Raw genomic sequence first — 25,471 nt, forward strand, 5'->3', positions numbered from 1 at the left:
TGATGTTTTTACATGCCTTTAATACAGAGCGTTGCTTCTAAATAAATAGGCAGTCCCCCTTATTTTTCTGAATGCTCTTTAAAGGCAGTGTTAAATTCAACATACTTAATTTTGTCTTGTTTGGAGATTACAAAACCACAGATAACATATCTAAAGAGACACCAGTACCTTTCTTTGTAAGCTTTGAGGAAAAAAAAAAATCCAATAATGGCCAAATCTTCATATCCTGTAATCTCTGGCTTTTAGAATTCAACTTACTTCTGCTGTTACTTCAGATTCCTCTTCAACCTACATCAGAGAGATCAGAGAGGACAGATGAGATCTTCATGTCAGAACCAGACCAAAGCTCCTGTTGCTTCTGTCTTCATTAATGCTTCCCAGGACCATACAACATTTTTACAAAATTTATAAGCAGTGTTATCAAAAGCTGCAGATGAAAAAAAAAGGTCTTCACCTATTGTGAGGATCTCGACTGACGCAGTGAAAGCCCTTTTTTTTCCCCAGTGCCAAACCTGGGGCCAGACTAATCTGAATAGACATAATCTGACCATTTGGGGTATTACACATTCCTTTATTACAAAATTGACCAACTTTTTCCACACACAAAAATGGTGACAGTTAACAATTTTTTCCACATAAATTTGTATCAAATACCGATAATTTTCAAGTTCCATAAGAAACAAAATCTTAGTAATAATCAAAGCAATATCTCATACAAATGAAATCAGATAAGACTCAGTCTTTTATTCCAAAACATTTTTCTACAAACTATGTGTAACTGATTATAGCCAACTTTACTGGACATGCAATTAGTGATTACTATGACAGTCTAATATATTAACTCTCCAAGAGAGGAAGATTTTACTGCTCCAAATCTCATTTTGAATTAAAAGTATTAGTCTATTACATGGATCATTTCATAGCTGGCTCTGATTTATGTTGGTTTTGATGCAGCAATTAATTCTGCTCAGAATTAAGAGAACAGAAAGATGTAGTCAGTCTTTTCTGTAGTCTCTGGTTACAGTGTTACTTGATTGAAGCAGTAAGGTTTAAATACATCTTTTTTTAGCAGTGAACTCCTAGAATCCTTCAAGGCCATGTGACTTAAAACAAAACCTCACTGGTTTTTTTTCCTAGCAAAGTAAAATGTATTGTTTACAGTCACAATATACATTTATGATTTAGTGACTGCAAATAAGCAGGTTCACATAGTAATTGATTCCTCTCAGAGCTCTGTTAGTCAGGATAGCTACTTTGCACAGCACACCGAGATAAAAAATCATAAGAAAAACAAGGAAGAGCATTTCAGATCCCCTTATTTTTATCAGTTACACTTGGAATTACAATAACATACTTTCCCATATTAACAGATCACGTATCTGAATCCTTATCCTCAAAAATCAATGGGCACATCTTGAACACTGACTCAACTTTTTGGTTATGTTTTTCCCTTTCTGCCCCAATCTCAGAACTTTTGGATTGTGTGGCTTTTATAGCTGTATCACAGGCAGTTCTATGCCCTGCTTTATACCTGCATATATAAAGAAATAATGTGGCATTAAATTAACTTACACCTTGCACTGTTTTTAATGTGACATTTAAGAAAAATAGGAATTTTTCATTCGTTACTGATTTCACATTTGAACTTTAGAGCAGTAACTCAAATACTGTGTGTGTACACAGTTATTAAAAAGCTTATGTATCTATACATATATTCTGATTATGGTCAGAGCAGTACCAAGGGGAGGTGTTCAAGCACTGATGCCTTAATTTTTTTCCCTTTTGGTGCTTCTAACACACCAAAAAGCTACAACAGTACTGCAGATTCCTCTGAAAGCATCAGAATCTTTACTCACACCTGGTCTCACACCTCCTAGGTCCTAGGAACAGTTTTTGTTGGGGAGAAATACTACCAACAGTAGATGATAATCAATTTAGGAACCACTAAAGCAAATCTGACATGCCCATGTCTTTGCAACTGGATGGGATGCATCCCAGGGTGCTGGAAGTGAATTTGAGGAGGTATAGCTGTTATTAAGTAAACTAGTGGTTGTAATGCTGTCCTCCAAAAGGTAGCATCTCATATTGCTAGATGAGAGCACAATGATTGCATTTTCACCTCAAGTTTGTTAAAGCAGCTGCTTTTAACTTTTCAGATATGGGAGTAAGCCTACACAATGTGCGATACAATACAGGAAGGCAAATATTGAAACAGTGTTTATATCATTGCAGTAAATTAGTTTATTGGAACTGACTTCAACTGACTATCTTCCAGGGTTATATTGAAGTTATTACAGAATTGATGTATATAATCCTATTCAAGTAGCAGTCTTTATTTTAAACCTCAAATTACTTTTTAAATCTCCCATGCAGGTATCTGTTTTAAAAACCTGAAAACACAGCACTATTTCTTCACTTTGTTAATTTGATTCATACTTTGTGTCCATAAAAGTGATTTTTATAATTTTGTAAATCAGTTACGCAATAAAAATGTGCAATGCTAACACAGCAGGCTAAATATGCTATGAAATTTTGAGTTTTTATCTCAACAGTAGTCTGGAAAGGTATTGACAACAAAGATCTAATGATAGGAGAAAAGCAAACACTGCATACTGGATGTCTGTTTCATTTATCTAATAACTGTTATAGTGAACATGTAATACCTGAAAAATAGATATGCAAAGTTTTGAGATTGCTTTTTCCATTTTACCATCCTAAAGTAGTACTTCATTCCTGATACAATTTTGATGGAGCCGTTTACAAGATGCAACTCACTCTGAAGTCACTGAATAGCTCGCTCTCTGTGCATTCTGTTTAAAATGTTATTGACCTATGGTTGGACTTGATGATCTTAAGTGTCTTTTCCAACCTAAATTTTTATTCTAAGTAAGTATTCATGTATTTTATGTAGAAAGTTTCAAACAGTCTGGGTTTCAACATTCTTGAAAGTGTGTTACAGCCTGCAGACCCAGATGTGTCGCGGTAATTTTTTGACCTACTACTGGCTGACAAGTTGCACGTGCCGTTTGGTCTTCTAAAGGTCTAGGAAATAGCACGCACCTCCTGGAAGAGGTAGCAGACCAGTGCAAGGAAATGTGCTCCTGACAGCTTACCTCCCAACAAGAATGTATCTATATGATATCTGGTCATCCAGACATGTAGGAGTATGTGTGGTCTAGCAGGCAATCTGCTCATCAGGAGATGCTCACTCTCTCGGTGATTTGAAAAAGCATTTTATTCTTTTCAAGGGCACAGTGGGTCTATCAGTGCACATGTTCTGTTACTGTATTTTAGATCTTTTCTCTTTCCCAGTTTTAGGCACAGCCAGCAGTACAGAGAACTGGAGTGGGGAGGCAGGGGCATGGCTAAAAAGGGATGCCTTTTATCACGTCTTTAGGACGCTGAATGATGCGGCAGTGTTAAGTACTACAGATTTGGCATATATTAAAATTACTTTTTTTTTTTTTTAACTACCACTACTGAAATTTAAGTTTAGACAGAAGATAATGCCATTTGTATATCATCTTGCATGTTTGTAATGACAAAGTTATATTTTTCCTTCTAAACAAATCATGAATTATCATGGGCAAATCATTCAGCTCCACATTCATCAAGGCTATAATCATGGATACAGAAAATACCATGAAGGTACACGTTACTGTAATGTTAATTATGATCCTACAAAAGCATTGAACACTCACCTTTGCAGGTAGTGCATATCCTCCAGAAAAAAAGGGAGCCAACCACTAAATGGGCTGAATTCCCAGCTGAAACCTCACATGGGCCACAGTAACCAGAAACTGCTAATACCTGACCTCCATTCAAATGGCTTTGCTTCAGCAACACTATTTAATTTCAGAACTTCACTTCATCTCTTTATCCCTATGCTTTATCTAGCATTACAGTGACTCTTCATATCCTATATCATGGCTGAGTAATTTAATGGCAAGTAAATTCCTTACATTTCTCTTCCACAGCCTTCATCACTAATTGCTGACTGATACTTTCTAGACCTCACTGAGGAGATGTTTACATTTTTCCTTCAACACCATCACCAAGGAAAGGCAGTGAGATGGGCTATAGCTGCTGGAAAAGGCACTCCAGGTCTGTTCAAAACATGCTCTCAGGTCTGCCAAAGTGCTCCAGCTGGTATCTCCAAATAGTTAATGCACCTAATTCTGAATATAGTTGGAGTGCTTGTAGGCTATTCAGTGGCTAAAACCAGCTCTAGGGTGCACAGCTAAAACTGCACTGGTTTGTCTTTTAACTCTGTATTTCTCCTTTTCCTGAAGCCAAGGCTGAAAATATATTTTATTTTTGAATTTTCAGAAGTTTGCCGAAATTTATATTCGGTAAGAGAACAAGATTTATGTTACCTGGAGGTAACATATTCCCCCACCCACCCTCTCAAATACGAGAACTATATTCTGTAATATGAAACAAACATATGATTGTAAAAGTTATGCTTTGGGTAAATAATCAGTATAATCTCAGTATCAGCACTGCCCAAAAAACTGTCATATAATAGGCCTTAATAATTCTATTTATTATGATGCCAGTTAGAGTCATATAAAGAAAAGCCCAGTATAAATGCAGAACATGTACATTCTTACCTGTTATCAAATATACATTACTCTATAGATTCCAGACCACAGAAATCACCTCAACTCAAGGCATTTATAAATATTTAATAAAATAAATAAATACAATGTTGATAAGAGCACCTACGGAAGAGCTAAGAGGAGGAAGAACTAACATTCCTCACTGCAACTTCCTTCCACTTGAACTAGAACTTGAACTATACAGAATATGCATGGTGGCTAGGAGAGTGGCTTATAATTAGTTGGCACAATCCAGTGTACTTAATTATATGCTGACTATATAATTTAAAAATATTACCATATTGCTAATCACATAACATACACTGGAGAGACAAAAGGTGACTTTCCCACCAAATTCTGTGCTACAAATACCTACTACAATATTTAATTCCACAAGTAAGGAAATGTGGGCAGAAACTGCTGGTTACAGGTTAAGTTCACAACATCAAAATTTCAACAACTTCTCTGCTCAGGGAAAATTAATAATAGTGTATCCCATTGGAAGGTATTGGGTATCTTTAAAATAGTTAAGTGATTTGTTTTCTTTTAATTACTTCCTGCCAATATCCATAATTCTCTGTAAGTGTTCAAAACTAACTTAAAATCCAATATAAAATTGCTATTGTTTTTATACCATTAACAAAGAAAGATTAATGACATATTTCAGTAATCTAGTAATAACTGGCTTTTTTCATTGTTCGAGCTGTATGTAATCCTCAGTGGATCTTAGATGTAGTTTAAAAAGGTATTTAATGCCTGTTTTTCAGTTGCCAAGGTCAAACATCACCTAGCATGTATAGAGAAAGAGGAAACATCTGTTGGGATAATTTATTTGACTAACACAGAGAGTAGGATTAAAATTCACTAATTTCTTTGGTCTGATACTGAATTTCAATTAAACAATACAGGTATTTGTTCAGTTTCACAAAATTTCCTTGCTTTACATGTGGGCACATTTATGCATATCCCTAATTACTGGATCTGGCAAGGGAATACTGTGATTTGTCATTATTTCATATCTGCATATACTCTGAGAATGAATATTTCTGTATTTTGAGATATATTTTTCCCCCAAAAAACATTTTAAAGAATTCACAAACCTTTAAGTAATTCCCAAGACTCTTTGGTTTCCATGGAATTCCACTAGTAACAAGATTAGAATACGTCTCAAGATCAGTGGTTACACATGAAATTGTCATGTACAGCAACCTTCAGGTTCTAAGATAAAAGCTCTGCTTACAAGTTTTTTGAAAATATTAAATGTATGTCATCTGATTCTAACCTTAATGTCAATCAGAGTAAAATCTTCTAGACTAATTAAAAAAAAAAAATCACTCAAATTGTTTAATTTGCAAATGTAAATTAATACAAATATAGATATTTTATTCAAATCCGGTATGAAAGAAGCAATCTTTGCCTTTCTAGGGTCAAAAGGGACAGGATTGTACTCCAGCTTCTTAATACTGGGAAAATTCTTGTCAAGCAAAGAAGCTCAACAATGCGACAGTTTTTAACATAGTAGAGTAGAATCAGAATGCTTTATTTCAAAGGTGGTAGCGGAATTTCTTACACTGAAGAAAATAAATTTCTGGGAGGTGCTGTACACATATGTTTCATCATTTATTAGAACTAAGGAGAATGGTAAATGAAGAGTGTAGTTTTATTCAGCCTGGCCCAAAAGACAGAATGCTAATAAAGATGAAATGCAAGCTGATAGAACACTGAGCATGTGGACAAACTCATTTTACAATGGAATTAAAAGAAAAAAATGCATGTTTGTATGGCATAAGTATTAGCCTGTACCCCTCTAAATTTCACAAGCCTGGATTACGCACTGGAAGATAACCATGTAGTAGTAGTATTTTGTGATAACTAGTGCATTGTTCCTGCAGTTCTTGTTTTTAAACTTCTCCACTGCTATGTGCCTTCTGCAGCAGGAAAAAAATTCAAGAATGGGCACATATATGACAAGTTCAGATTCTTTTTAGGCTGGAATATATCCATTGTCATATGAAGAACAAAGATGATAACTTTGGAAGAGAGCAGCTCTGTGATTTGTAATTCTTCTTCCCTTCTCAAGGGAAAGGCAGCGATTTTTAATCAGAACAAATAATCAGTAGGGACAAAACTAATGGAATGGAAAGTGGTAAGTTGTCAAGAATAAAATAGTATTAAATGTTGCTCTGTTAAATTTTGAAACACACTAATAAACTCTGATTTGAATGTAGAATAAAATGTTACATATAGTAATTTAGTTACAAAAGAATACCTATGTCAGTTGAATTTATTTATTCATTTTATCTACAGCATTGCATAAATTATGGGTTTTTTTGTTGGCCAGTACAGCTGATAAATAATAAAACAGTTAGGTTAAAAGTAGCGTTAAAAATCTGGAAGGAGTGGTCTTAGGTCCCAAATACTGAACTAAATTATTACTACAGGTAAAAGTGGAAAAACTATAGGTCCCAAACTGCAAATCCCTATGACCAGATTTTATTTCCACAAACAGTTGCATTAGAGTTCACAAGGCTGCTTATGCGAGTAAGGAATATATATGCTAAACTCTGAATTGTTTAAATTCATCTAATGTCTAAATGTCTGTAAGGCACACACATCAGATTGTCCTTCTTGATTATCTTTATGGTCTTGAGCTGATGCTACAGGAAAATGCTAATCAGGTATATAACACACTGGAACATGTCTATCAGAAGTAAGCTGTAATGATGGAAAGTAATTGTTTCTCCTTCTGCATATTACTGTGTGCACAGGATCAACCTTCACCAACGTTGTTGACAGTAACTATACTTCCAAGAATTAACTTTGATATTATTTTACCTTTGTGGAAGATTACAATCAAATGCATATGACAGAAACTAGTAACACTGGAGTAAAGTTATTACTATTAGCTAGTCTACTGATTTATAACAACAAACTGAAATCTAACATGGTTAAAAAAAACTGAAACTGATTTCAGATTAAATTCTACCTTCATGTACTCATTTTCTAACTGATTCAGTAAGAGCTGTACAAGCAATAACCAACAGAACTAAGAGGAATATGTCTGAGGAACATACCTGAGTTTTCATCTGACTTATTTTTTTTCCAGGATTCTTGGCAGAGGTTTTCTTTGAACTGTGTGCATCTCAGACAAAACTAAAAAATTTGTTTTTTCTTTCACAGAGTGACTGTAGTGAAAGGGAAGAATAGGATAAGGTGTTTCAAAGTCAGCTGCAGAAAACAAAGAAAAAAGGATTAATTCAATATCCCAAGTCAAACCATATCTATTTTAATATTCAGTATGATTGATCACAGGTTCCAATATAACTTGTTAAAGAAAACAGTGTAATAAGCCTTAGGGTAAAATGCCTCAAATTTGATAATTGAGAATGGAGTACTTTGTATGAAATTATGGAAAGTGCTGCAAACACTGATGAAGGTGAATATTAAAGCAGGTATTCCCATTTAGGATAGAGTTATATGAAAGGGAGTAAATTCAATTACATAGCACCTCCTTATATCAGTAGTTATTCAGAAGACAGAATATTACTTTCAGAACCATTGCCATTCACATATGGCTTCCAAACACTGAGCAGACTGCAACTTTCTTGGGGCTGGGGTTGAGGCTGACAGGCTGAGTGCTTTTCACTTTATGTCTTCAAAAATAACTGATCTTCATGAGATTTCATGAATTAATAATTTGAGATAGTATGGCTATAAAGAACACGCTTTCTCCCCCAGTTTATCTTCTGAAAGCAACAGTGTAACTGCCACCTATTTTATTTTATAAATATGGTCATTCAAACCATTTTGAGTATTTGAAGTCAAATGTCTGTTTCCAAATCCTGCTGTTAAGTCATTTAAGTTTTAATCTGCAGTCAACTCTACAACTTTACAACAACCCCACCCCACCATTTTTTAAAAAACTCAAAGTTTATTTCAGGTTTTGCTTGAGTTTTGAAACGAATTTGTTTTCCTACTTCAAGAACATGTTGCCTTTTCTTTTAGGTTTAACGCTTTCTTTTCTCCAAGACTTTTTTTTACCTTTTCAAGTTTAAAACTTTTACTTCTGCTAGACATGTATCTTGTGTAGGCCTTTAAAAAGACTGGCAATTTACACAGATCAAATAAGTATCAACAAATAGATTTAAAAAGTCTGTTTTATTTCATGCATATTTATTCTAGAATGCCCAACACTTTTTCTTTTATTTTTTTTAATATAGAAAGTAATCATGAGTATTTAAAAACATTCAAAATGTACTAGCTACTCCTTTTGATAATTCTGGGAGATTGGGATGGGAGATAAAAAACACCATGTGAACTAGTGCTAAAATTAACTTTTATATTGGAAAAGTTCAATTTCTACTCCTGTGTTTTGGTCTCACCACCAGTACAAGTCTCATTCTCACTATATTTACTGTTAGCTGCTATTTTATTGTTTCTATAACATTGCAAATAAGCATGAAGTAATTGATTAGTTTGCTTACAAAAATGTAGATAGGCTGCATGTTCATTTGTCATTCTTTCTTTGGTTTTTTTCCTGGCAGCTTTGGAGGCTTTCCAATTCATTAGGAACTGTCTTTCCATGTCTTTAATTTCTTTCCCATCAAGGAATTCTGTCAAAGAGAAGAGAACATTTTTTGCAACACCTGAAGTTAACTAGAAGGCTGTACAAAGCTTTATGTAATGTGTTCTATATTTGCTCTCTTCCAACCTTTTTTGCTCTTCTTTGTCTTTTGGTAAGAAGATACCCTGAACAGCTTGATACTCATATTCAAGCTACAAGAGTGAGTTGACACATCTTAATTACAAAAGAAAGTATCTATTATTCTTATAACTTTCAAGGGAAATATATATATTTCACATTCGGTTAACATGCAACACCTTATAGAAATTTCTGAAAAAAAGCTATGATCTCACACAAGATATATATAGATGCAGAAATTCAGGTTAAGAGAGAGAAACTGCATGTCTTAGCAGTCAAGGAAACCCACTGATCATGAAGACAGACAGACAGATTTGGCTCTTTAAGGTTAACTTAACTCACTTAGGTGCCATAAAGCTTATGCTCCATGTTTCCTTGGTTGCATCTGCATTTTTGAGTAAGACCAAATGAAATACCTCATTTGGCCACAAACTTAGGTTGCATTAGAACTGTCCTAAGGCACTGTTATTTTCATTGTGCAGATAGGCTTTTTCTTAATGGCCAGTATTTTGTACACTCAGAAAAAAGAAAAACAATTTCTGTAATTACAACTTTTAAGATAATTGCCACCTTCATCCAAAAAAGTAAAAAATTAGCAGGTATTTTTTACTTGTTTCTACAGTATGGATACTTACATATAGAAGACTAAGTTGTTTTCTTTTGTGCTGAAATTATCTCAAAATAATAATGTAAACTGCATCATAGTAAGATTAACATTAACAAATACATTCATAACAGAAGTGTAAACTGCTTTTAAGGACAAATGTTATATAATAAATTCAAAGACAGTAAAGTATAAACTGTACAACTGTAACTGTACAACTAAAACACCTAAGCAACTACTACTGGCTGATAGGGGAGTAGAATAAACTTATCTTTGAAAATCAGTTTTACAACATTTGGAATATGAACACAAAAAAAGTCTTATTGTCTTACAACAATCTCACCAATCATCTATTATAAAATGAATGATGGCTACTACTAATAGCAAAAGCTAAGCAACACAGTTTGTGCAGTTGATTACATAAGCAGTTTTAGCTACATTACCTGTACATAAATTAAAAATTCATCATTTGACATAAATATCTATGGCAGTAATTGTGTTTACATACACAGTGCAATTTAAGAATGATTAATGTATTGATTATCTTCTAAAACAGTGAGGGTTATGGGTGGGGTTTGGGGCTGGCTATTGGTTTTATTTTTTACCTAAAGTTCGTGTCTGTACTACAATCCTGTCCCTGTACTTTGGTTTGTGGCAGATGGGGTTTCCTGTAAGATCCATTCTGCGTAGCTTTGTCCATTTGTTTAATACAACTTCCAAATCCTGCAATTGATACAAGAACAGAACATTGTGATTATTTTTCCCCCTCCAGAGTAAAATTCAATAATAATGCAATTTGTTCAGTGAGGCCCAAATCCTGTACGCAGAAATAACTTCAATGAGACTATTCATGTATTAATATGCACATTAAGAATGTGCATTTTCAAATAGAGTGGTGTGTCACATTCCCTGAATATATCATAATTGCACAGAATAAATGGTGATGCAGTTGGAAAACTGCATTTTTAAGGATACAGTAATGCCAGCTATGGAAAATTACCGCTACAATCCCACTTATAAGCACCTAAAGCTGAGGAGTTCCCAGCCAAAAAAATTGTATATGTAATAACTGTTAATGCATGCCCATGGTCTCACAGAACCCTTAGAGTATTGGTGCCCAATTAGATTTTGAAAAATTTGTGGAAGTATAAATACTTCACACAGAAAGAACAGACTAAAAAAAGCTAAAACTCGTGCAAAACACAGTAGACTGCCTCTCTCTTTATATATATGTAAAACTGTATTTTACCAGAGAAACAGTAATCACCCCCTACATAACTGTGGGTGGTCAGTTATAGTATTGGCCCAAACAGTGAAATTTTTGAAATATACCTTTCTCCATCTGAGTTTCTGTCTGGTTACCCAAGGGCAGTATGACCTAGATAAAACTTCTTCTGTCTTTTAAATACAATAAATTCAAGTTAAAAGGATGCAAAGCTTAGCAGATTGGTCCTTTCTACTCAGATACCTTACTTTCTGAAATACTTTATTTTCAAAATTTCACTTAACTGTCATTCTTGATAGGTTTCCTTATATGTGTGAAAAGCTTAAGAAGGGATTAAAAACAATCTGTATGAATACAAGAGGAGAGAGAACTTATGCTCTACAGTTGTAATAATTTGGAAAAAATCTACTAATCATGATGTGACAGATTCTAAACTGCAAAGTCTGTAGAATTTTGTAGCTTGATGCCAATAATGAAGTATCTAGCAATGCAGATATCTTTTAGCTCCTTCAAATTTAGAAAATCACCTGGGTAACACAAGCAGGGAGAATTCTGGTTTTGCAGGCTCTACTCCCTTGGTAGAAAATCCTCCTGGGAATACTCTATGGGTTATATAATACAAGCTTAGAAAAATCACATGGAAGAGGAAGTGGCAGCAGAGCCTCACGCCTCCAAACCATATAATTTTTCATCTATCTTCTATTGTTATCCAGTGATGATAACATCTTTTTAGAAAAATAGAGAGCAAAAGCCTGGTTCTGTGAGGAGCAAGACTGATAAAAAAATGCAAGAAACTCTGAGGACCAGTCCACATGAAGAAATGTTGATAAATCTCATAATGTTTCACAGCAAAGCTTTATCAGCATGTATCAGAATAGCAATATGATAACCCCCACAGTTCAGGTGCTAACACTTAATCACAAACACAACAATTTAGGGGAAAAATATTTTGGGCTAGGCTTATTAAAAAAGAAATAGCATGTAGCAAGTGTATGTATTTATTTATTCTTACCTGAGCATTCAGGCATTGTGACTGAAATCTGTAATGTAATTTCTAGATTTCACTAGAAAGAATTTTTTCAAGTAATAGTTTTGCAACACAAAATTGTCTATTACTGAAATAAAACGTATACAGTTTAACTTTGATGAATGTATACAAAGAGTCCTGTGGATTTTTGTTAGCTCTTACTTACTTGATAAATGACCCAGAACATGCTTACTCCAGTGTATGTTTATCTAAGAGCACACTAATCTTGTGCTGAAATATGATTACCCTTTCGATACGCTCTAGTTGTTCATTGCCTTCCTGTCTCTAATAAAGTGCTTTCACTTCCCAGCCTTTCAATAAGCTGTACTAAAGGGACCAGACACTCTTCTGGGCAGTCTCCATTTGATAAATGATCATGTCATGCTATCACTTTGAGGTCTGCTACAAAATACTGACGAGCAAATTATATTCCATCAGGGTGGGGGGAGAGGGGGAAGGGCAAGTGCCTTAGTAGGCAGCTGTAGTCCTGGCAATAACATTCTTACCAATTAACGATGGCCATTTAAGAATTGATATTTGACCAGTATGCTCCAGTTTTTATCGGAAACATCTAGTCCAACTGTCCTAACTACATATACAGACAGCAATTTGTCACCATTTTGATTACCTGTCATAATCTATTTGAGAAAATCTATAATTCTTCTCTTGTTTCTGACTCAATTCTGAAGCGAATGAATTCATCTTTTGTGATATCCTCTTGTCATAATCAATACTGGGCAGAGGTTGAATAAATTAAAGACTTAGGAAATACAGATTTTTATACGTATTTCTAGCTATATTTTCTCTATCTATCCAAATACTCGCACAAGTCATAATCTTCCCAAACCTAATGTAATTAATTAATAAATAATATTCTGGCTTTTTGTAAACAGGAATAGTTGTGGGGTTTTTTTTAAATAGGAATAGTGTTTTTAAAAAATTCCCTTAGTATTCCAACCTAAATACACTGCAGCCTAGAAGTCCCTGTGAACCTGACTAAAGTAAACCAGAAGCTCGATAGGATAAATAAATGAAGAAGCAAGCAACAAAAAACCAAAGAAAAGCCAATTCTATTAAAATCAATTATATTCTTGATAACTGACCTAAGACATGCTTTTTACATATGGTAGCTAGTAATGGTAAGCTATTTTGCATGAACTGAGAAAAATGACTTAAATTTTGTTCTGTCTACTGTTCAGACTGCATTATATAAACTTCAGTCATGTGAAACAAGGTCATATGCCTTGATGTTTGTTAATTGTTAGCAATGCCCTGAATTAGCCAGTGCTTGAATTTACTAGCTGTAATTTTCAATTACACTGAAATCAACGTGGCATTGTTGAAAAGCAAGGGAGTATGGGTTTTCATAGTAATGTGAAAAAACGGAGATAAATGTTTAGATATAAAATAATTATACAAAAGTGAGAAAAGTCTACATGAGAAGATTGTATTTCATGCATTTCTTATGCCTTTCACATTTCCCTCTTTTGCAAAATTCCATATTATTCCTGCGACCATCTACCTCTGCTACATAGATCACTGCTGTTGACCAGCCCTGCTCAGACATGGACGGCTCCTCTACAGCTTCTCTTCCCACTGGGTGAAGCAGAGCTGTGTACAGAGCTCTCTGACACTTTTCTGTCACCGCCATGGTCTGTGATCAATGCCAGACATTGCTGGGGATGTTCTTGATGGCAGTGATGGGGAAGCAGGAATGGCAAAACAGGGGACAGACCTTCTGGCATGAAAAAGAGGTATGCATCTGAGTTTTGAAAACAGAGAGGCAAGAGGGAGGAGAATGGAGGCAACTTGTGTGGGAATGAAAGAGCCTTTGCTGCGTGTAACAAGTTCAGCCAGCAGAACCAGTTAAGTATATGTAGTACAATTGTATACCCCCTAAAATCCTTTCACCTATCACAGTTGTAGAATAATGTAAGCCATGGAATCATGAAATTCAGGGCTGCAAAAAAATTGAAACATACTCAAAACTTCCCTCAGCTATTTTTTTTTTTTACAGTTAGTGGATATGTAAGATTGTTCTCCTGCTAGATGTTAGCTGTAAGATAAACCCTCTTAAATAGAGCTAAAACTGACTTTTTTTTTAATATACTTTGCATGGCCTACTGCTTTTTCAACAGTTTGGGATTTTTTATTATTTAAATAAGAATTTATATTAGTGATAAGTAAAGCCTACTAAAATGTAATCTCTAAAACACAGTAATTGTAGCTGGAAAGTTGGATATCCAGCTGCATTACAGTATATGTTAGACACATTCGATACGGTCATTAATTTTACAGGTCTGCAAAGATATGAATAGAAATACCCTATCTGCTCCATATTTTCAAAACTTGGAGATTGTTTAGAAAACACACAGGACAGTCACTTTCAAAACTTACTAGAGCTTGATCCAAGTGTAACTGACAGCAGCAGCAGCTAACTCAAATGCTAACCACATGATTTTTCAAAAGCTGTGACCATGTAACATGGAAATCTAGATGTCTAATTGATTTGGGTAAATATTAACTCTGGTCTTCCTGATGATGAAATAATGAAATTTAATAGTGATTAAATAATATATACACAGTTACTGAATAATGCACTCTTTTTGTCCTCTCCTTATTCTCTTTCAGAAGATACTATGTTTTCCTCTGAGACAGTAAAAAATGATGTCTCTGAACTGGCATCCTCATTCTTAAAAATAACTGGCTCTTTGGCTAAGACAATCTTCTTTTAAGATCATCGCAACTGAAGTTTTTGTATTTACAAGAAAGAAAAAAGACAATTTAAAAAAATCACTGTAATATGTTCTATTTAGAAAATGAATCCTTTTCAAAAGGGAATCTTTGGAGAGACTACCTATTTAAAAAAGCTTACTGTTATTTTAATGTAGCCAACACATTCAATATGGTTTTAATTACCCAGCAAAGGCCTACATGAGTTGTATTTTGATATGAATTCAATCAAAACTGCTGGCCAGAAACACAGCTTGAAATACAATACATTAATAATCCTCTAGTAAAAAAGAAATGCATCATTCAACATTTTTTAATATTAAAATGTAAAAAATTAAGAGTTCAAATAAAGTATACAAATAAAGTATATTGACCACCTAGATAATTGACAGATTATGCACACAAAATACAGCAATCTCCTCATTAGTAAACAGAACTGCCTAATATAATGTAAAAGATATTAAGTGTTCTAAAAAGTAATAAGAATAGTTATTTTAATAATTACTAACAAATGAAAGTTAACTTTTCTAAGGAAATAGAATGTATATGAAAACCAGTAATGAAACAGTTTTTTAATCAAGGCTTTGTCTTGGTGATTTGGGCCATGATTTAAGCCAATTCATTTTAGTATTTATTAATAAAAATATAAATTTAAAAAAACCCAGAACACTAATGCCTATGGTTTATATTAAATTAAAACAGTGTCTATTAAGTCATTTATAAAGTTTGTTCCATGCCTCCACCATGCAATTATGGTGTCAGCATACTGTTCAACATAAATTTGATACTCAGTTACTAGCATGACATTAAAATTATTTTTTTAACTGTTCTTTATGTCAAGAAGTAGAAGACATCGTAACTTATAAAATAATGAGAAGTGTTAAGGCCAATACTCCTGTTCCTTTTTGAGAAGATAAGCTGGAAGTTTTTAGTCTAGAACATTCTGTTTGAACTACATTCACTACTGCAAATGGAGGAGCAAAAATACTTTCATGTGTTTTAGCGGCTACTGTGAAAGTTAGAGCTCTTGCTTATGAAGACGTATCTTTCCTTAGCAGAAATTTATGAAAGAAATTAAATGTATTCTTTCATGACAAATACTTCTTATGCTACTCCAGAAACAATAGCCAAAAAGTCATTTTGATATTAGAAGGGCTGCAAAATCAGCTAGATGATCTGATATCTAAGAAGTGGCTTTTATGTATGTTAAAATAGAGAATTAAAAACTAATATGGTAAAATATTGCACGTTAGTTAACAAATAATGGCCACATCATCTTTGCAAATTAAGCCACTGATAGTCATTCAGATGGCACCAAAACATACACACTAACTACATTTTGGCTATAATATAATTATAGTTATAACTTCCATGCATTTACTACTCAGTTGATAGATAGATGCATGCACAATTGCCACTTCATGTAGGATTAAAGGACATTCGGACATCCTAGATAAACAGTTCTCCATTTTTAATCTCAACAAGATTTTTGGATGAGAAAAGACAGCATGCTTGGAAAGTCAGAGGTTCAGTAAATGTAGAAGTAAACTCTATTTTTACTCATCTATTTAGTGATAAAGATGAATTTGACTAATTTCTTATCACCCATACTAAGTAGAACAAATATTTATTTTAATACCTTCATATGTTGAAGTTGATTGTCAGCTGCTCTAAGATATGAAAGATTTTCCAAAACTGCCAGTTCTTCTAATTCATCAACGTTGTTATTGCTGATATTCAACACAGACAAAGATTTCTGGAGGAAGAAAAGCAAAAAAAGAAAATTATTTTCTTCATGCCATGCCATGAGTCAAGTTGTAAATTCTTACAGAAAATTCTCTTTAAGGAAGAACAAGCATATGAAGCAGAAACATGCAAATACAACTACCACATACCACATTGTTTTATGTTGGCTTTCCATCTTGTCCTAAAATGCTGCTTATTCTGGTTTTGAAGTCAAACCAAAGTAAGATTATTTCTCAGTTATTTCAGGAACTCTTAGTAAATGCAGAATTTTTGTTTTTTCCCTAAGCATGTTCAAATGCTTTACAGAGTTCTGCAAATGCTACTAACTCTACATTTGAAGTATGAAACAGACGCAGACTGCCTTTTCCAAGGTTACATCTGAACTGCACAGAGCTGAAATCCATATCTGATACACACGTAGTCCCATTTAACAGCTAGGCTATGTTTTTTTTCTTTCAGGCTTGATCCTACAAACCTCTCTGTATACATACCTCTATTCCTTGCCCTTTCTTTGGAACACTAGTGAGTCACTTAATGCACTTTGCCTTTTGTAACAGACAATAGTTAGAGAGATCTTTACATTCTAGATAAAAAGTAAATGGTTTTCAGGTGTTTATCTCAGGAAATACTTAATGTAGTTTCATATAAAAGGAACAAGAAGCTTATATCTCTAGAAGATGAAAAAGGACACTTAATCCAGTGAGTTTAGAATTATACCAGATATGGGACTTCCATTAGTTAGAAAATGTGTATTTCAGCAGTGTATACAGGAAATGTACCCCCCTTCTAAAATCTGACCAAGATCTACATTGTAGGCAGAAATTACCAGTATCATCCTGATACACACAGTGCATAAACTTACTCTCCTCAGTCAAAAGATTCATGATATTGTCATCATCAAAACATCTGCTTGTGGTACACAGAGAACTATATGGTCGCATGTTTTTGGCTCTTTCATCTCTCATGGCATTAAGAGCCAGAAACAGATAAAAGAAGATTAAGTAAGAAGTGATGTCTTAAAGAGGGACCAAACACTTTGCACTCGAAGGATAAAAATAGGATGTTTTTACATGTAGCTTCCACAAAGATGTTACATGGTCAAGAATGCAAAGTGTTTCTTACAAAACCAAACCAAACCCACACCAAAAGACCTTAAATAAAAGCCACAAAGAACAAAATGCTAGTGACTCTAGGCCAGGATGCTGAAAAATACTGAAGTATATGAGTTATCATCCTGGGAAGATTATAGCTATATAAACTCCTTCTGCTTTCGTCATTTCTCCAATATAGAAGGAACAAAGTAAAAGTGCTTTCACAAGAATGGCTCATTTCTATTAACGGAAAATGGCCATACATGTCTTAGATTATGTAATCTCAAAACAGAAAGAATTAGAGCTAGGTCAAATGTTTATGATATACATGTGAACAAAAGAACTCACTTTGCAGCAAGTTCTTCATCTTCACAAAAAAAGCTCGTCAAGCCCTGACTACACTTTGGGAGATAGAGCAAGATGAGGTTTTTGTATAGAACTACATCCATTAGTAAATAAAGTCTTTTTTTTTAACCACTTCAACAATACATTTGGTGTTTACTGAGCAATTAACATGTTGAAAGAAAACTTCAAAAGCTGACTTTCCTGAAATCTTGACCACAACATAGAAAAATTGCAGACCTAAAACTGAATGCTTTTGATTGTGTTGCTTTTAATATCCAGAAAAAAAAAGCTGCTGTACCTTTTTTTTGGCCATTGCATTCTCTAGAGAAATACAAAAGGCATTAAATAAACTAATTTAACAATCAAGTCAGAGAAATACCAACAAACTAATTCACTACAAACTAAGCAGACTAAGATAACTAACAGTGATAAATTCCTACCCCTTTTTTACTTTATTCACATTTTGTTGGTATAGGGCATCCACATATTTCCTTACTTCCTCTCTCTCTTTATTCTCATTTCCATCTTTCATAGAAAAATAAATGAAGAAGTCATTCTTCTGGACTCCTTGCTTATGTGAGAACTGGGATGGGAGTCCCTTGGTAGAATTTGAAAAAATGCCACCAATTGGCAGAAAAGGAAAACACAGTGATCAAGTCCTAATCACTTATTTTAAAAATACTGATCTAGTGATTAATGGCTCATTGAAATTCTCAGAATGTACTTACTGCCAGTGACCTAAGAGATCTTGGATCAAAGAGAAGCTTTTCACCAAGAGGGAGATGTTGATTTTCAATATGTAACTCCCTTATTTGTTCTATTTTATCCAAACCCTCTACTACAGTGATGCAGTTGCCCCCCAGATACCTGCAGAATAGAACACAGAATAGATTTAATATACTTTGAAAGTAAAAGCAAACACTAGGCCTCAATATATTAAAAAAAAAATATTTTTTTTAAGCATTGTTGACTAATACCTGGAAATTATAATAGAAAAAGTAAATAACCTAGCACGTGAGTAGAGCATACAGCTAACAGATCCAAGGTTTTTTTAGCGGTTTTATATATTGCTACTATTCTTATCATTATTAATTATTATTATTAAATGGCTGAAAAAATAATTAAAATACAAATAAATATGTTAAGATGGTATGTCATTACTTATATCATAGAACACTTAATCAAAAAAATAATAAGCAATTACTTTTATTTGAAAAGCATATTTTAAGAGCTGAAAGGACCTTAAGGGCTACATCATTTTTTAATTTCTTAGTGTAATAATTATTCTTTCACTAGTAAAATAAATACATTATTTTCAACTTACAGTTTTTCAAGGTTTTTCAGCGATGAGAGATTTTCTATACATGAAATACAATTGTTCTGAAGGTAAAGATGCGTTATATTTGAAGCAAAGTCCAAGTTCTGGATTTGACTGATTTGGTTATCATATAAATATAGCACTCGAAGATTTTTACACAAAGAGAGGTCACCCTGAAATGAAAAATAACAAATTAATGCTGCATAGGGTTCACTCACTGCCTGCTTCTGGAAGCTGTTGATTGTTTTTACATTTAAGCTCTGCTGCATGATTTATATATTTTCACCTTTAATAAACACTTTTAACAACTATTTTTCTTAGAAAAACTGAGTTAGTGTCAGTAATCATCAGATTTAAGACTGAAATCTGTCATTAATATTCTGCTGTACAGAAGCTGAGGACTACGCCCATCATCAGCAGGTACTTCACATCCTGTGTGACTTCATTGCCTTACCCACCTTTATCAGGTGGATTTCAGAAAAGCACAACTGTTAGTGTAGTTGTCTCCATCAAACCTCCGTGGTGTAATGGAAACCAGTTCTTGGCAAAGGAATACTGATTTATATAAAAACTAGCACTTCAGTGTATTTTAATACACTTTGAGTCCTAAGATTCCACCCAAATGTCAAGTTTCTTTGAATGTATTCCTCTTAAATAACTAAAAGGTCACATGTTCTTATGAGGGTTTTTGTAAAACTTCTCTATGGCGTCTGATGAACCAGTCCCAATCAAATGGACTGATCAAATTAGTACCTTGCTATGACTGTGCACATTCCTAGGAGTGGGCTGAATAAACCCATTTGCTTGGATGAATCTGTTCACATAAACTATTTAATCTTCTTGTCTGAAATCACACTTTTAAAGCAGAAATCCACCATACACAACAATTCAGTTGTTCAGGGTTCAGCAATTTCAAAATGTGCTCAGTATGTTGAGGGGATTTGAATTAACTCAGGACTACTGAAACCTGTATAAATTTCCTATTATTAAACTCAAAGAAGGGAGGACTGGGTTAAGTTTTCAGGTTTAGTCTTTGAAAATGAAAAGGTCATGGATTATTTTTTAAATGAACAAGCCCCTGGGAGCAATTTAAAAAAAAACCATAGATTTTAACCTGACTAATTTGAAAAAGCCACTACACCAGTCCAAATTTGTTAACCTCACTTGGCTTATATCCTGTTCCTGAACTCCCCTTTCCTTTCTCAGACTTCCTCTGAAATCTAAGGAATAAATCACAGATAGATTGAAAAGATTGTGCTGCAAGTTAACAACTCTTTGTAAAATTCCCAAGACTAGAAAAAATATAGCATTAACGAGAATAAAATAAGTGTTACACTTAATAGTATGCAATATCATTACTACTTCCCTTAAAAAAAAAAATCTGATCTGCAAAATTACTAGTTCCTTACATCATCTTCTATTCCACGGTTCACATTTTTAGAAAGGTAACCATCAGTAAATACAAGTCCTTAAATAAAAAACCAAACTGTTGCTGAAAATATGAACTTTGGTTTTTAACCTCAGACCTAAAGTCTCCAAGAATACTATAGCTAGATTTCAGTAGGGCTAGAGCGCTGTTGTCAAAAGTCCTACACTTACTGATTCAATGGCAACGGCCTGGCTATATTCTATAGGAAAAGTGTCAGGTCTAAATGATTAATTTGAAATATCCTCTTTCTCAAGTGGCTGAAGAGGTAAGCAAGTGGAGTTATCACTTCCATTCTGGTAGCTTCCTGAAAGCTCCTTTACAATGTAGCAACTGTACGAAATAATAAAAATAGCAAATTGTTTTGGTTTTTTTTTTTAGAGCTGCAGATTTCTATAATAGTTCTGTGAAATACTGCAAAAAGTACTTCACTTTAACACTTCAGTTCATCTCTCATGTAATTGCTTACATGGATTTTCTATTTTAATTAATTAATGGCAAAGATATTTAGTGTACTGATAACACCCTTCTTGTCTGCTACACATGATATATATTTACAGTTTCAGGTAAGTAAAATACTTCAACAAGATTTTTGCCACATAAAGAAAAAAGTGTCAGGTCAGTAATAAGAAACCCTGCAGACTGTTGGAGTTACAGTCACCTGCTTTGATGTTTTATATGAAAAGTTACAGCTGAAAGATTATTTTCACATTTCAAATGCCATGCATTTAAAATCCATTTAAACACTTCTACATACAAGCAGTGTTCCACACAATAACAGCAGTGAATGCTGAAGTATGTTTTCAAACATGTATTATTAAGGCTTAACTGCAAGTCAATATAAATGTTAAAACATAATATAGCTGTTATAAAATAGAAAATTGGCTTTGCTTGTTTGTCTTCCCAACTATAAACAACTCATCATAACAGTAACTACAAAACATTTGAATAGCCAGGTTAAATGAAATAAAGAAAAATAAATCTTACTATTGCATCTATATTTTTATCTGATAAATTCAGATGAGTTATTTTTCGCAGATACTGTCCAAAGTCCTCTTCATTGCGATTCTTGTGATTGACACTTTTAGCAATTAGATCCATTGTTAGTTGAACCATAATTCTGTCATAGGCCAAACCGCTCTATTGCTTCTTTTAATAGTGTATTGCATGTGCTCTTGTAAGTAGTTTTATAAAATGCCTTAAAAACAAAAAGAAAAATGTTATACTACTTGTACCCCAGGTCTTCAACAAAGCTTACATGTGTACTTCAAATGTGATGTTTCCCCACCAGTTCCACTTTTGCTTACAGTGACACATTTATGTATGGCCTTTGCTGCTTATAAAAACTACCCCTTTCTTGCTGTCATTTTTTCAAACTGTTAGCGTATTAAATAACATTTAAAATAGACTTATATTTGATTTGTTGTTTCAGTGTGCTTAAGAAGGTTGTACCCTAGTCTTCATCTTTTTCATACAGAAATACGAGCACAATGGTCCACAGCAGAAGTAATTCTCACACCTAAATAACTAATTAATGGCAGCTCATAACCTGATTATTAGATAGAAAATACATCACACTCTATAGCAGGCTTTACAGGCTGTGAGAAGTGGTATAAAGCTACAGTACTCTTTATACATCTGCACAGCCCTTTTGTCATGCACACAACTGCATGTGCATTTGTTATGCACAGTGAAAAACTGAGTTTTTCGCACTGAGGCATACTGTAAAGTCTCTCACAACAATACTGACTTCCTTTTTTTAAACTATAGCCATTGTTCCAAGTGTAGTTATGAATCAGGGAATGGGGTGAAGGGAAGAAGGCAAGACACATTTCAGACTGGATGTGTAAATGGTCTGGGGATAAAAATACCCTAACGAATATAACTTAACAACTCAGAATAAAAAGGTTGCTTTTTTAGCCAGTACATAATACATTATGTATTTTAGCCAACACATAATACGCCCACATCAGTGTATCAAAACAACTGAGGAGACTGCAAAAAGCATCCCAATCCTAAAACTCATGCAGACACATAAACCAAGGCACGGAGAATCCTCCTTGCCAGTGTCACATTCATGAGAAACTGAGGAAAAGCAAAGACCGAAACTGTGAAGACAAAAGAAACTTCCTTATGTATAAGCAAGGCTGAAGCTCAGTAGTTCCCCCTTATCCATGTGGGGCTCCTAAGGCCGCGTGATTTCACACCGTCGTCCCCGTCCCCCCCAGCAGAAAGCTTGGACGACGACAGGGACCAACGGCCACCCAGCACACCCCGTGGGAAGGCTGCTTTGATGTCCCTGCCCCCAAGCCAAGAGGGACAGGTAGGGGGCAGGATCCGCTCCCAACGTCCATCCCAGAAGGGAACCAGCCCACGGCCTACCCCGACCCCGCTCTCCCTCTCACCTGCCGGCGGCGGCAGCAGGACGGCGGGCAGGGAGGAGGCGCGAGCGCCCGCCACCGCCCCTGGTTGCCGCGGCAACCGCACGCCAACAGCCCAGGAGGCAGAGCGCTCCCGCCGCCGGCTGAGGCGCGCGCCCTCCCCACCCAATCGGCCTCGAGGACAGAGCGCGGGCCCGGGTGGGGTGGGGCGGGGAAGGCGGGGGCTGCGCCTGCGCAGCCGCGGGCCGCGCGCGGCCGGGCGTGGGTGGAGCAGAGGCGGGGGGGGGAGGTCTTCCGCGGCATCCGGTCACTGGCTCTGGGCGGCGGCCTGAGGCGACCTGTGGGCCTCGCTGGTGGCCACGGCTCCCCGGATAGACCCCTTCTGTGCCCGCGAGGGTGAGCTGGGGTGGGGGGTGGGTGTTGCTTTTTAGCCTGCGGTCATGGGCCTAGCTACGCCTCCGAGGAAAAAGAGTGTTGCTAAGCCACAGGTCAGGGCCACCAGAGGCAGCGGGCACACACTGAAACACAGGAGGTTCCCTGTGAAGGTCAGGAGATGCGTTTTCCCTGTGAGGGTGACCGAGTGCAGGCACAGGTTGCCTGGGGAGGCTGCGGAGTCTCCATCCCTGGAGATACTCAAAAGCCATCTGGACATGGTCCTGGGCAACCAGCTCTAGGTGGCCCTGTGTGAGTGGGTACGTTGGACCAGATGACCCACAGAGGTCCCTTCCCACCTCAACCATTCTGTGTTTCTATCAATCAGGCATATGAATAACTCACTGAAGTCAATATAACTACGTGTTGTGTGCTTGCTGTGTTGGAATATAAAAAGTGCATCATCTGGTCAGTAACAAAATATATCACTTCTAATGAAAACAAGATTAGGACTTTATTTCTCTTATAGGAAAAATGACACAAAATGTTGTTATGAGCAAGTGTGTTCCACTTTCACCTTTGTTAGAAATGCAGATGAGGTATAAAGAGGCCCATCCTTCCAACTTCGAATTTCCTCTATCCTCTCTGAGGATACAAAAGATCATAAGATGTCCTTATTTCTGTGGTGGAATCTAAACTGAGCATGCCCTGGAGCTGCTTGTTCTGGGAAATGTTTCTGTAAAAAAAGTCTGTTAATATTCTGAAAGTTAATTTTGGACTTAGTTTGTTCTCCCTCATGGCTGTAGATTTTGCAGGTGTCTAGGGCTGTCTGTTAGTAGTTTGATTTAAAGGCAGAAAAAGCTATGAGAAGTTTCAGAGAGAGTATTTATTCATTAAGATTTGAAATAGGATTCTCATCTGGTGGCACAGGGTATTAAACAATCATCTGTGTACTCTTCAGGATGGCAGTAATTTGGCCGAGTACAAAAAGTTCTTGTCTTCAAAAAAGCTTTTGGAAATACCTGTGTAAAATCATTGATGGCTATATTTCTTACAGTTCCAGATTGGAACACTGAACTGAAATTTACTTCTAAGGACATAAAACACCTTACGAGCCTCCCTTGCATAAGCACTACCATGCATTTTACGTAGTGCAATTTGTGCGTATAGGGGTTCTCTATATGGGTGTGTCATATAATAAGCAAGACATCTATCCTTGAAGATACTCACACTTCTATTTGTAAAACATTAAATTCAGCCTAACAATTTCTGACAGACTTTTTCAGGGTCAGGTTTCAAATTTCTTATTCGGTCAAACTTTTCCTGAGCATGTCTTGCCTTCCTCTATTGTGGCTAGACAGCTATATAACATGGAATCAACACAGTGGCTTCAGTGTAGTGTTTTAATATGTAAAATATGTATGAAGCAACTTTTTCCACTGAATTTAAATTTGTTTTGGTTTTTATGTTTTCAAAGGTAGCAAATACAAGGTTCTCAAAAACATAGAGCAGAGCAAATAGTGCTCTAATTTCAGTGAACTTGCAGAGAGCTGTACTGAAATGTGTGTGTTTGAAAAATAAAGCTATAATCCGTTATGTCTGACGTTGTCCATCTGGTTTCTTAAGGACATGGTGCTTACCTGTTCTTGCTGTCTCTGCCTGTACGTACTGCCTAGTAACTTTTAAATGCATCAAGCCAACTCTGTCTGAAACTGGCAAAGAGCAGAGGTATAGGAAGATAATAAATTCTACCGTTTAAAAAAATCATCAACTGGTTAGAAAAAGATTCCTAGCCTAGCGTCTTCATTTGAGGGAGGGGCTGAAGTGTAACCTGAATAGTTACCTGCTCATCTGGCAGGTGGGCACTAGCCTAACTCTGTCGGAAATCCAACAGCCTTCC

At 35.4% G+C, this 25,471-nt stretch overlaps 1 protein-coding gene across 1 annotated transcript; it reads right to left on the reverse strand.

The window, feature by feature from the left end:
• PPP1R42 (protein phosphatase 1 regulatory subunit 42) lies at positions 1-22,620 on the reverse strand. Its single transcript, XM_009929542.2, has 8 exons — positions 21,806-22,620; positions 19,399-19,565; positions 18,803-18,941; positions 16,532-16,648; positions 10,513-10,630; positions 9,086-9,214; positions 7,676-7,829; positions 1-288 (listed from the first exon to the last, which is right to left on the reverse strand). The coding sequence occupies exons 1-7, from the start codon at positions 21,932-21,934 to the stop codon at positions 7,693-7,695; spliced, it is 936 nt and encodes a 311-aa protein (XP_009927844.1). The 5' UTR covers positions 21,935-22,620; the 3' UTR covers positions 1-288; positions 7,676-7,692.
• Between the last annotated feature and the right edge of the window lie 2,851 nt (positions 22,621-25,471).

This window comes from Haliaeetus albicilla, chromosome 3, assembly GCF_947461875.1.
Source record: "Haliaeetus albicilla chromosome 3, bHalAlb1.1, whole genome shotgun sequence".
NCBI classification, from domain to species: Eukaryota; Metazoa; Chordata; class Aves; order Accipitriformes; family Accipitridae; genus Haliaeetus; species Haliaeetus albicilla.